The sequence below is a fragment of the Gymnodraco acuticeps genome, unplaced genomic scaffold, assembly GCF_902827175.1.
Source record: "Gymnodraco acuticeps unplaced genomic scaffold, fGymAcu1.1, whole genome shotgun sequence".
NCBI lineage: Eukaryota > Metazoa > Chordata > Actinopteri > Perciformes > Bathydraconidae > Gymnodraco > Gymnodraco acuticeps.
The window spans coordinates 1,801,841-1,815,913 of NW_022989949.1; the positions used below are offsets into that span (position 1 = coordinate 1,801,841).

The 14,073-nt window shown below is 40.5% G+C and overlaps 1 protein-coding gene across 3 annotated transcripts in view; it reads right to left on the reverse strand.

Moving 5' to 3' along the window:
- Positions 1–492: 492 nt before the first annotated feature.
- Positions 493–14,073, reverse strand: part of LOC117542718 (RAS guanyl-releasing protein 2-like) — a 36,326-nt gene continuing 22,745 nt past the window's right edge. Inside the window, exons 9-17 of one of the 3 annotated variants that reach the window (XM_034210542.1) lie at positions 13,527–13,808; positions 11,516–11,590; positions 11,167–11,286; positions 10,326–10,441; positions 10,094–10,235; positions 6,974–7,010; positions 4,150–4,308; positions 3,061–3,132; positions 493–1,967 (exon numbers count right to left, since the gene is read on the reverse strand). In XM_034210542.1, coding sequence (XP_034066433.1) covers positions 3,074–3,132; positions 4,150–4,308; positions 6,974–7,010; positions 10,094–10,235; positions 10,326–10,441; positions 11,167–11,286; positions 11,516–11,590; positions 13,527–13,808 — 990 coding nt within the window. In that variant the 3' untranslated portion in view covers positions 493–1,967; positions 3,061–3,073. Of the gene's footprint in view, positions 1,968–3,060; positions 3,133–4,149; positions 4,309–6,973; positions 7,011–10,093; positions 10,236–10,325; positions 10,442–11,166; positions 11,290–11,515; positions 11,591–13,526; positions 13,809–14,073 lie in introns of all 3 variants that reach the window. The other 2 variants (XM_034210541.1, XM_034210540.1) reach the window with 2 other exon arrangements.

A 14,073-nucleotide genomic window follows, 5' to 3' on the forward strand; every position in this document is an offset into this window, starting at 1 on the left:
TCCCTAATCATCTGGCATCTGCCTCAGAGTTGGATGCCTAATGTTTTATTCAACTGGACTATTTTGAATTGTGCTTCCAATGCAGGGAAAGATTCAGCTTACACAGCATTACATTATCACTGTTTAGAGTGCCTCTAATCTAAGCCTTTTCAGGAACAGAGAAAAATAACTTAGATTTTTTTTGTGTGTGTTCTTTAGGTTCAGTTTAAAAGAAAGTTTTAATAACTTAAGTTTTCCCAACCCAGGCTTTAATTCTTACACTTAAACTCTTCAAGTTAAAACATCAAAAAAAGCCAGCTTTCACCTGGGATTACAAAAATTAACTGACATTTAAGGAAGTAGATCAGGATGTATTTTCAGATCAAAGCAGCCGCTAAAAGCTGAAAATATCCTGAAAGTGAAGGATCATCAAAGTGAATAAAAACCTTAGATTCACGGACAAAAGTGTTGAATTTCATAGAGACAAAACCTTTTTCTGAATGAGAACACATATTGGAGTGATGCCTGCTGCTTTTAATACTGGGGAATCGACCACAAGGAGTAGCATGACATCAGTCTGAAAAATGCATTCACAGAATGACAACAAACATCATTCGTCAGAATAGAACCGGCAGCTATTTAGCTATTTATACAGAAAAATAAATACCAGCAATGTGAGGATTCTCATTCAAAAACCAACCAGCGCTTAACAGTAGGCTCTTAAAGTCTGAACTCATCTCTCCACAGGCACAAAGCAAAATAAACATTTCCTCTGTTGGAATTTCAACACTTCATGTTTCCTAAATAAATGATGACTTGGCATGCTACATTAAAAATAAAAAAGATCCTCAGCAATAGAGATGTCTGGCCAGAGAATAGAGCCATGAAAGGAGAAGCATGCAGGATCAAAACAGCAAAATACAACTTGCATCAAAGCAGATTCTCAGGGAAATAATATAATATTTATACGCTGCTGTCGGATGGAGAGATTCATTACTCCAATGTTGGTATTATTCTTCTGATTCTTTTGTTTTCACTGACAGTCTAAGAACCGGGAACAAAAACTGAGTTAACGTTAGCCAGGCTTTTACTCTCCGCTGTCAGCATACAGTCTCAGGGAAAATGAGATCTTTATCTGACAGCAGCGTTTTACTGTGTGTGCTACATTCACAGCACTGCAAGAGGATGGATCATCTATCAATGCACTGGTACAAGACAGGACTGTATACTGAGAACAACACCACAGCAATAACTACAGGACAGTTACTGATATTCTGGTAAACATGACAAAAATATAACATTGATCAAAGTCCTTTCTAATCATAACTGTCCACACAGTCATTTCAGCGTTCGGAAACATTGTTTGCTTTTGTCATCATGCACCACGAATCAACAATATTATATCTGACATCAAAATGGGTCCTATTATTATTGGTCCATTGAAATGTGTTTCAAAATAACATGATGTACAATAAAAAGCTTCTCAGGCAAAGAAGACAGTAGCTGTCTGGTTTACATTCTTGGCGATAACAGCACCTGTTATGTTTTTGTTTTTTTACAGAAAATAAAAATGTAGACAGCCATTTCGATTGTGCACTGAAATTATAAACTCCACTGACTTTAGCATTCCACGAAGAAAATACAATTTTGTGGATATCTTTTTAAATATATAGTAAGTTTAACAGTAACACTTTTGGCCAATACAGAATCATAATGCAGAGATTGTACATTTATTTTCATACAAAGACATTCCATTCACATTGGTCTTCACATTCATGTGAGTTGGGTGGGGGTGCTGTTGCAGGATGTGTCCACTGTGTGGCAGCATGGAGGGATCCTGGCTTGTGTTCAGTGCATTTCTCTTCAGTTTGAGGGCTGTAAAACTGACGTACTGTAGCACATTCGGTGTCAGGGCCCCACAGACGCTGATTTAGCTTCGTGCACACCAGCCGTAGGAGGGATTCTAAAATAGAGAGCTGCAGACTGGCCTGTTGGACAAAATCAAACTTCAGTCCATGGCTCCTGCATGGATTGGGATACAATGACTAATACATCCAGAAAAACACCAGCACTGTGTCGCACAGAGCCCTGAGTCACTGTGTAATCTTAATTAAAACTTGCCTTAAAGTGGTGATTACAATCTTAAGTGCCTGTGTCAAAATACAGTTTCAATACCTTTTTGTTATATTATAAACAAATATGTATGCATGATCAAATTGCAACAAACTAATTGCTAATGTAGCCTCCGGGGTCTATGTTGATCTGGTATGCCTGTTTTGTGTCATGTGCCAACATATTTGTATTAATAATGACGACAAGAAAGAAGAACATTTTCCCAGGTTAACTCCCAATTCCATAGCCTTTTTTTGTGGTTAAATACTGATTCATTTCACATCTGTAGGCCTTTACACATTATTCAAATACAGCAATGTGAGAATTGTTCTTTTATTAAACTTCTCACAACTCATATTCATATGCAAACTTTTCTGAAAGGTTATAAGAAGGCTTTGCCGTGTCTTAATGGGTCCCATGCAAAAAATGTCAGAAGATGACATTCAGGTATTTCCTGCTCAGCTTCCCTTTATTGATGGATTCATTAAAAAAAATTAAGAATTGGTGGACAATTCCAGGAATACATTTATTTTCTTTCTTTCCAGGAATAACCACCTTCTGTTAAACCTATATCCAGCGGTCAACTATAAAATGTATGTTTTATTATGTATTGATTTATGTTATGCATGTAGGATGCATGTTGGGTAATGTGTTATTTTTTACATTTTATTTGATCATATTGTTTCAAGTTTGTTTTATTTTCCCACTTATTGTACCTTAATTAAGGCATTTTTCTCCCTGTTTATGCTCAGTCCGTCTATTTTTCTATTTTGTGCTGCATTATTATTCTTGTATGATTATTATTCACAGTCATGCTCGGCAATCAAAAAGCAGATGTTCATAAAATGTGACTGATGATCACATTTTTCTCCATGCAACGTATTTTTCACACTAAGCACATCAATAACAATCATAGTTTGAATGCAATCAGTGTAAGAATAGCATTGAAAGTGAGCAGCACTCTCTCACCTCAGTCAACTGGTTATAGGTGGACATCAAACACTCCTTCCTCCAAGGTCTCTAAATCCTCTTCAGCAATTACTGAAACAGCGTAAGCAAGAATAGATTAGTCAATGAAATTTAAAATGCAAATCACTGCCTACAGCTGATGAGAATGTGTGGCTTCTGTGTGTTTACTCTGCCAGTTCCCTTGTCCGGCTCATTGGTCGAGGAGGTTCAACTTCACACTGATATTAAACAAAGCCAGACAGGGCAGCACTTTTACTTATTGCTGATGAAAACACCGCCCAGGTCACTGAGCCAATCACATTTCCATTGCAAATTACACCTTTTGAGTGAGAAAATCTTCCAAATGTCAGTGCTCTATATGCTCAGAGCAAAGCGCCCTTTGAAAAGTGGAGGTGTTGCAGCGGTGACATGCAGTGCTGAGAATGTGATATAACAATCCTCTGAGATATACTTTTCTCAAAGGGTTAGGGAGCCTGCATTACACTGTACATTCGATTTTTTTCAACTTTATAATGACAGTGGTGGAAAGTAACTAAGTACATTTACTCAAGTACCATATTTTAGGGTACTTTACTTGAGTATTTAAATGTTTTGATACAATGTACTTCTACCCCACTACAATTAGGAGGCACATCAATCATTTAAAATACAATCAGCACTTAAATAAGCCTTTAGTAACACCTGGATTAACATTTACAAGCTGCCCTGCAGAATACAAAGTCATCAAAATATAACTATAATCAAAACATATCATATATATTATTCTGAAATGGGCCAATCTGCATACTGAGTACTTTTGGTACTTTAAGTATTATGATGCTAATACTTTTGTACTTTTACTTGTAACAGAGTATTCCTACACTCTGGTACTTCTACGTTTACTTAAGTACAAGATCTGATTCTTTCACCTCTAAAGAGCATCAGTAAATGTTGTGTGTTTTTTAAAATCAAGAAAACGAATGAAACTATTCCATGCAGGCCTAGGGCTAATTTCTTTTACGATTCAGTTTGAAGAGCCAATGTTTACCAAACCAAATAAAATCCATATAAAGAGTACGTAAAACATATGTTGTCCTAACAGCAGCTCACCTGAGTGCTGCAGGCTGGGTGGAGTGTTGGCAGGTGGGGGGAAGCTGTAGGATCTGGCCTGGAGGGCGGGAGGCGTCTCGTGGCTGATGCTCTTCGTCCTTTTCCTGCACTCCACGGCCAGGCGGCTCCGACAGGCCTTGTGGCAGTTCACCCCACAGGCTGCAGGAGGGGGGGGGGGGGGGCAAGGAGAGGTGGAGAGGAAGGGAGAGACATGGGGGAAAAAGAAAACATTGGGGCAAACGGAAGAGCCAGTGGAGACGGGAATGATCTTCTACACGACATGCAGACACACAAACACTGGCACGCACATGCACATGCACTGAGGCCAACTGTGCCTGAACACAACTCTTTCAACCCGGGGGAGTCTGAGAGGAGAGGAGCGTGAGCAAGGCATCCCATACACATGTAAGTAGCCACACACACATCACTGTAGTTTAGTTTGGACACAGTGACCAAAATCACCTTTTCCTACTTTTAGAGACATTCTACAAAGCTGTTTTTAAGCTCTTTGGACTTAATATCACACTGTACATGTATATTCAATCTAATATTTAATATTCCATTCCTCACATATATATATAATATCCTGCTTTATATTTTGTTACTGTACATTTGTAGTTCAACATGTATGTGTTATTTTATTTCTATTGAGATGTTTCAATAAAGTACCTCTTGTCTTATCTTATCTTATTTGCCTTCCCTCGACTCTTAGATTTAGTTAAAAGACAACATCCATGTTTCCTTTGATGAGGAGGTTGATTATTTCTCTTCGCATCTTCATTAACTGTCTACCTTGAACTGTTGAGTTAGAGGCAGTTTAAAAACCTCTCTTTTAAATTGTTCACTGCACTATTTTCTCTTGTTTTGTTGCTCTGACTTTGCTGTGTTATTCTTACTTTGGCAGCCGCCTACTCAGGCCAGAGAACCACCAGGGCTGGGAGGATAATACTTAAAATGTCCACAAAACAGGGGGTGTTTTAGGCTTACAGGAATAGTTGTACATGTTGGGAGGAACACTTGTTTTCTTGCTGAGAGTTACAAAAGAAAACGTATACCACTGTCAAGAAAATGTAGCTAAACCCAGCAACTGAATAGCATAGCTTAGCATGAAGATTCAAACTGAGGGGAAGAGCAGGCACTCATTTAACAAATATAAAAAGTGGTGTTGATCATCTCTTAGTGACACAGTGAATATTCCTAATCTTGAGCTATTCATTTAAATAGTGAGGATCAAAAATAGGAGTGTGATATCCAATATAAACTTGGATTCAAAGACAGTGAGAGCCTCTCATATCTAATTCTTAATAAAGTCTACAGCCCCAAAACACACATCCAACTATATCCACACACATACTCAGAGGTCTCAACACACTCCACGCCTGCACTGCGTAGGGTGATTCATTTCAATGATGTCTCTGCCACTCTCTCTACCTCCCTCAGTACAGGCTAACAATGCTAATGGGGATGAATGGCTAGGGGGGGCTCTGTCATTGACTTCCTATGGTCTCATTAATGCGCTGGAACAAGCCAGAACACTCCCAGTCCGACTCTGAGACATGCACTCCTCCAGAGAGGAGAGGGGATGGCAGGGTGTAGCGTGTGGGGTTGTGAGTGTGTAAAGTGCTGCTGCTTGTTCTCTTCTCACCTCCATGCTATGTTTCACTTCTTGTGTCACAACAGCAGCAGTCATGTGAGCAACATAGCTTTTAATTACTGCGTTCATAGCACCAAAAATCTAAATTTGAACTAAAAGTAAAAGATAAGCAACCCTTTTAAGTCGAACATGTCCTGGTAATTAAGAAATGAGGCGGGGAAAGAACAAGAATCTATTGTTTGTCTTTCTAAACACAAGAGTAACCACAAGACCTCAAAGAGCATTAATTCATCTTGTTGCTATGCAACTCATATGTTTGATGGTAACTTGCAAGCTTTTTAATAAGCATTAGCCAACATTAGGTGCACCGGACTGAAAGGGGAATCTGTTAATGCCTAGAACAAGAGAGAGTATAATGCCTGTTTAAAGAGAAGAATAGGGTGACTGCAGGTCCAGTTTCATTGGTACAGTAACACTTTCAAAATGTGAGAAACCACTGCTTTTGAAAGCAAGAAGGGAGCAGGGACACACTGAGCCCTTTGCTTCAAGCACAAACAAATCCTGCCTGCAAATGATCCTCCCTCTCGAGCTTCTCCCATTCATAAAGCTGAGCTGTAATCAATCACTTCTCAAATGATTCCAGCAGATGGAAACCTGCATTATTTGCATTTTAGATTTGGCACCGTTTCCAACGTTTTTTGCACGGCATCTGGGTGGAAACATATGCAGTGTTACTTATTTATTGCGCTGAACGTCTGCAGATGATCACTACTTAATCTTTTTACCGTCAGCACACACACCACCGGCGGCACATCAGGGAAAAGAAGCACGCTGTTAGAGTGTGTGTTTCTGAGGATAATGAGAAGAAGGTGTCGGAGGTGGCCAGTGTGTATACATTTGTGAAATCAACCAGCTTCTTCAAACACCTATTGGGAGCCAGGAAAGGGGACATAATATGGCATTGTGTGTATTGTGGTCCCAGCTGATGGGAGCTTATCTGTTTTTGAGTCAACCAAGCTTTCTATGTGGACATATATTTAAAGGCTGTGATTTATTTGCCATGGTTTCTGTGTCGTTGACATTTACTCAGCTCTTCAACCCTGTGGATCTTTATCTACAGAGGGTGTGTGATGGTTTGGAATCGATGGATTCAAAAATAATCACTAATTATTTGAAGGCTTCACTGGTGAGGGTGCAGCAGAGTCAAATCTAAATGTGTTGCTCTCTTACCTTTACACTTGTAGCCTTGCTTGTAGAAGCCCCATATCTGCAGAGAGACAGGAATAAAGGGTAATGGGGTGGAGTGTTAATTAGGATGTGATTTAATTCCCATTTGGGCAAGAGGAATGGTAAAATCCTCAAAGTGAAGCAGCATTTACTGAGAGATATGAGCCAGGAAAAGCTAGATGAACTTCACTAAAGGGAGAAAATCTACAAGACTTAAAATGTACAATGTGGCATACTTGGCCACTTGCTGATTTGATTTGAACTTTTAAATAGCTAAAGTCTTTACAACAAACGTGCATTTTCTCTCAGCCGCCGTCAAATGCATCGCCAAGGCTCTAAAAGCTGTGGTACAAAGTGAAATGAATTATGGGAAACCAATAACTGCCTGAAAGCAAATGTATATTAAAAACGTGGAAGTGGTCGACCTAAAGAGGAAGTATGAACAATGAGCGGTTAATGGGCTAAAACTTGTTAAAACACCCATACAGTTCACATCTTGATGCGCCTCATTGATGCTGAAGCGAAAGGATGGAGGAAAAAGGGGCGCAATGGAGGGGAAAGAAAAGGGCGAGAGCTAGAGAGGAGGTTGGCGGGACAGAGGGGGGGGGGGGCGAGATCAAGCGGGACACGGGGAGTCCACAGACAGTGGGGGGAACAATGACATGAAAGAGCCGAGCTGGAGATCACACACTGCACTGGCACATCTGAAGAAGCACAAAATATCCTGACCTCTTCACACACACAAGCCTACATGCATACAAACACACAGAGGCACCTACACACACACACACACACACACACACACACACACACACACACACACACAAACACACACACACACACACACACATACACATCATGAGAGCGTGAACAGCCAGAGGCGCTACAACAAAGAAGTCGGTTACGAGCAAAGACACACCTCTCATCACAGCTCTGCCTACACTGACTGACCTTTACTGCCTGTGAGTCACACAATGCACTACAAACAAGACTGCAAACACACTCACACACTATCTCTCTTTGACGGTTTACGCTAAGGTTCGAGGAAATCGGGGCAAGATTTGGCACTTCACAATGAAATGTTTGAATGTTCACATTGATGCTCATGTGGAAAACGTCATGTGATGTTGTCGCAGCTACAAAAAGGCCTTCCATCTATTCCTACCAAACTTTTAGAGTGCCAAAATCACATGTCATTCAGCTACCACCTTTTGTAAATAGATTTACAATGTGTGAAAGAGTGGACATTTTAATCATTGTGGAAACACAAAATATCAACATCGAAATAACAGTATCTAAAGTAGATTTCACATCATCTGGATTGGCTAGACAGCACATGTTGCTCTACTCTCCTCAGGTCTTTTTTCTTTGGCATAATCAACAGTTTTTCCCACAAGACGTATGGCAATCTTGTTCTATACAACACACTTTGGAATTGTGTTGGTTCTAAAGGCCTGTTGGTGAAATGTATCTATTTGTCTATTAAATAAGAAGTCACATTTTGGTGCTCCATTTTGTCTCAATGGCTGGAAAAAGGTTTCTGCTAGAATCTTTCTACAGGGAAAGTTTTACACTTGATTTTATGGCTTAACATTCCAGTACCGCTTGTATTTTTAACTGGTTTGAACATTGCCGGAAGAAAGTCCTATTTAGATTTACAGCTTCTAGAAAAATATGTGTGCCATGCTCTCCAACTCTGTTCAAGGAAGGTTTAGCGTTATGAACCTAAATGCACCAAATAAGAAAAAGGAAGCTAATATATCTGTAGGTGTGAAAAAGGACAATAAATGGGCCTGAATTTGTTGTTTAATTATAGATTGCCCTGACAGCAATTTTCCCCAGCGAGATGATTTTAACATATTCTATTCAAGGCCAGACAACAACAACAAAATGATTCCAGCCCTTTTAATTATGTTTCTATGAAGCGTAAATGTTTAAGATACTTGCATAGCTCTCTGCCATCTCTCATATTAAAGTGCTCAGAGCCTCCAGCTAAAGACCTGCCGTACTCTCGTGAGATGTACAAAAAAATCACACTCTGTGATCTGTGTCTTATCGTTTTGTCCGTTCAGTAAAACGCATCTGTTTGCCATTAATTAGAATTCAGACTAAAGGGGGCTGCAGGCAGAAGAGCGTGATGATCCATGCGAGATGTGGGTGAACTCTGCCGTGTTTACAGAAGGGCTTGAACAGCGTTTTTGAGACAAGTGTTGAAAAATGGGCTGCGAAAAAATATTGTTTTTGTACAGGAGCCAAGAGGAAGGCCCAAGCAGGCTGAACAGGAAGTGGCTAGTGTATCTACTTCTGCCACACAATCGTATTCAAAAGGAGAGGCACACAGTGTCAGAGTCCTTATCTTTCTCTGCTCGTTATTCACCGTTTCCCTTCATGATGGGTTGAAAATGCTGCCCTGGAGAATGTGTGCATCTTTATGTATGCCGCGCTCCTTTGAGTGTTTTTGAACGTCTACACATATGGCATACTTCTCTTTTGAGCATTTCCTCTTGAGCTTCTCTCCACATGTAGTACACACAAATGAATGCGGTGTCATCTGCGTGTCAGCAGTTCAACATTAGGGCCATGCTCCTGTTCTCATTACAGCTGAGTGCTGACATTGTCTGCGTCTTAATAACACAGAGCTCCTCAGGGGACTTTAGACAGATGTTAAGGGGCACACACACACACACACACACACACATACACATAGATGTAACACTGCCACAGAGGAGGGTTATCATCTCGCCCAATTACCTTCCTCCATATTTCCCAGAATGCAACTTCAGCAGTGTGTGGCTACAGCTCAAAGTAATTGGTATTGCCCTGACCTGACAGGAGGAACCTCTGAGAGATGACATGTAATGAAGTGCAGATAGTCCATATGACTCAACTGACCTTTGACCTTTTTTTCAAACAAACGTTGCAATTGATTCGGTCAGGCAAGAAATCCATGCATTTGAAAACCAATAATTAAACGGAAAAAATATCAATATTTGTTAGAGACATCTAATTCCTTATTTCATTGCAGATACTATGTTGTCCATTTTAAGGATGCATTGGGGTAATAAGTGAGGTAATAGACTATCTCGAAAGATGATTACACAAGAGTAGTGGGTGTTTACTCACAAAGCCGGCGCAGTGCTCGCAGAACGTGGGCTTGACGTAGGTGCTCTCAGTGAAAGTGTGGATGAAACCCATCTTGCAGTTGAGCAGAGAACTGGCTTTCATAAAGTAGTCGATCATCTCCTCTCTGCTGATCTTCCCGTCTCTGTGAGAGAGAAACAAAGATAAGTAGAGTTGGCTCAGTCTGAAAACTACAAGGATTTAACAGTAGTGATTAAACAAGAAAAATCCTTACTGGTTCTTGTCCAGTTCTCCAAACTTGCTGAGGTATGGGAAGTTGTTCCTTATGGCTTCAAATTCATCCCTAGAGATGTGGCCGTCACCGTCTGAGTCAAAGTTCTTGAAGACTGACTGTGAATGTGACAGTTGGTTGGTTCAGTGTGAATTCAGAATGTTTTGCTGCTAAAAATAGCCAAGTTTAGATTCTTATGGGATAGAAAGGTATTTGTTTTATTTTCTGTGCTGGATCAAAACATTGAAATTGTATTGAGAAAGTTGGACATTACGATTTCTTAAGTTATTCTGAGATTCAAACTTTTAAGATTCTTCTGAGTCAGATAGCAGGTCACTGTGGTAATGACTAAAGCTGCTTAATTGTCTTTTTACTCTAAATTGGGTCCATTATTTACAAATGAAAATCATGCTATATTGAAGACGACTTGAAACCAACGGTTCAAGACCATCAACTCATTAGGAAAATGTTTACAAATGTAGTAACTGAAGTAGGAAGTAGGAACATTTCCCCATGGGTTTCAACACAATCCGACTTGTTTTTGCAACTACTGAACTGGCTCATGTCTACTTCTTCATAGAGTCTATGTTCCTTACAAACACAGAACTCTTAATACTTTCAATTCCAAGCAAAAAGAAACCATAAACCATCACCCACAGTAGAGTCACAGGGATTGATGAAAGATTACTAACCATTTGGACAAATAGCCAAGAGCCCTTTGCAGTTATCATGTCAAGATGAGGGAGAGGATAACCACAGATAATCCTCCCTCAGCCTTCCTCTGTCCCTCAGGTCACAATCAGAGCTGAGAGAGAGGAACATTTAGGGGCGAAACAAAACTCACCTCCACCATCTTCTCTATGTGTTTCTTGATGATGGTGGGATCGGTGCTGGGCTTCACCGACACGGACCACTCATCGATCATGGTGGGCTTGGGGTCAGGCGCGGGGGCGGGGCTGGAGTTCTGCTACAAAAAACATTAGAAAACAACGATCAGCGTCAGCCCGGGGAAACACATGCTGCAATCCCACAAAGTAAAGAGAAGACGGTCGCTCTACATAGCATGGGTCAAAGGTTACTGAAGTGGAAATGTGATGACGGAAGGCAAATAAATCCATTTTAAAATGCAATGTGATCATCCATCATGGCAAGACAGGTAGAACAGACAAAGGGTACATCAGTGTGCTGCTCACCGCTGGCTTGCGAGGTTCTCTCTGTAGAGACATCTGGTAGATCTCCTCCTCCGTGTGGTACTGGTCCAGAGACACCTGCACAGAACAGAAAAGTGGGACTTGTATGTCTCCATATTTGACATCAGGGAATCTGAAGATCTTTATTGGCATTATATTATCGTGTACAATGAAATCTTAGAGGCTTCTCTCAATGCAAATTAGTATAACAATAAAAAGCAGTTATGAAAACAGTCATAAAGAGTAAAGGCACTAGTTAAATCAAATGTACAAATCTAACAAAGGTTTACAGGTAAAGACACAACATTAACAGATTGTGTTTAGGTGTTAATAAATAGATGTTTAAAGATCATTTCTTTGAATTTGAGATTTAGTCCAACTGCAAATGTGAAATAGACACAAAGACACCAAAATGCCGTCATACACATTAAACTCTTATTTTTAGGAATATTTTAGTATATCCATTTTTTACATCTACACAGCCGCTATAGCAACAAGTGAGTGTTTTCTGCCACATTCAATTCCTCACTTCATCCATTGTTGGCCTCAAATGATGTTGCTTTCCTCAGAGCAATTTTCTTAGCGTAATTGTATTTCCTGTTTTTTATTGTGTGGTAAGTGCAGAAGGAAATAATGTGTTTAGTCTTGTTTGGCCTTCTCATCTAATGGAGCTTACAGTATATCAGGGAGAAGGTTACATCCAAGGTGATGTAATGAAATCTACTTACTTTGAAAGGACTATTTTGAAGGATGTATTGACTTTCTTTCTGTTCTCGCTTTACCCACCTTGGATTTAAGATAGATCAACTGTGATAAGCAGTGGCATAAGATAATTGGGTATTGACAAACTTCCCTGGTGCCCAAAAAACCTGTCAAGTTGTTTCTTTCACTTTCAACGAGAGAAAGAGGAACTAGCTGAAATCTCACATGAACACCTGCAGCCACATTGATTAAACTCTCGGGATTATTTGAATACAGAACGCTTCTCGAATTCGGGATAATCGTATCTGCATCTGCCAAAAATACTCCAACACACCTCAGGGGATTAGTGTGTAGTGTGAAAACACCACACATGCTGTAGTACAGGTTTCCAGATTTGTTTGAGTTGTAGCTGTTTGCTCTAAACTGTAAAAAGTGTCATTTGCTAAATGTATGTAACGGTCAGAATGTGATTTGGGTATTTATTTTAGGCTTCTATGTATTCCAGTTCATGCTTGGTAATGGGATGATACAACACAAAGTGGAATAAAAGGAAAGAGAGCAAGGTTTTGTCAGCCAAGACATACAAATACTTTGTGGAAGAAGTTCAAATGTAAAAGCAGTGATGACACAATATATTTATCTGCAACATTGTTGAGATTTAAGAAGATGCTTATTTCACTAAGGTACTCTTTTTGGTCCGCTCCGACAGTAGAATCTTTTTAGTCTTCAGGATACAGGAAAAGACAAGAGGTCTCAGCACAGGTTAACAATTTAAAGTTCAGTAATGTTTATAAATAGGTGATGACTCTTCGTCCTGACAACCAAAGATGTAGAATTCAATGCATTGTTTAACCCTCTCTGTATCACTCATGTTATGTTCTTTTTACTCAAAGGGCAACTCTCAGTGGTTCTCACCATACCGACACAAGACCACTGTGGACCACATCTGTTCAGGAAAATAGAAAACTGTGAAGGTTCATGCCTTGAAAGCTTTGGACGTGATCTCAGTCCTATGCCTGTAAACAGATTTCCTCTCAGCTGGCTACTGTACAGTCTGTCTGGCCAAGCAAACCAAAGCGGAACAAACCTTGTGTATCACAGACGGCCTGTCCTTCACAAACTTTTCCCTCCACTTCACTGCGGTCTGGGTGCTTTCGAGTGCCTTCAACTTCTGGCCTTCACGATGAATAACACACTCAATGCACCTAATGCAGGCCCTGATTTTACCCGGTACAAGCTGTTCTTTACAACTCTAATTCAATCCAAACATCTTGGACGCTGCAAATACATACTCTGTCCAGTTCTTACTCACCGTCAGCAGGTTGAGCAGGTCTGTGTTGGCGTCGATGTGAGGCGGTGTGGTCTGGATCCTCGCCAGCTCTTGAAGGATGGCGTACAGCTGTTGGGTCTTGGTCAGGTTGACCCGTGTTTTCTCTTTATCAGCCCAGTCTTGCAGCGCCACGTGCACGGCTATCAGGTCCTTCAGGTGCACGCCGAGGATGGGGAACCGGAAGCCTGAGCACTCTGAGAAGCGCTTGCGGTATTGACTGTAGTTCCCACATGATGTCACCAGTTCAATGAGGTTATTAAAAACCTGCAGGTTGGGTGAATGGAAATAATTTCAACATGCGAACAAAGATTCTGTCCTGATCCATTTATATAGAACCCTGTCTGAAAATGAGCTGATCAGATTTTGGCCACTTTATGATGTCATAACGATTTTTTGGCTTGTGTAACCATTAGCCCCCCCCCCCCCCCCCCTTATCACCTGAATCTCCTCCTAGAGCACCATTGTGTTCTTTGTAACCAAATGTCTCTCAGAGGGGCGTGGGGAGGGGCTCCTTATTTTCATCTAAAGT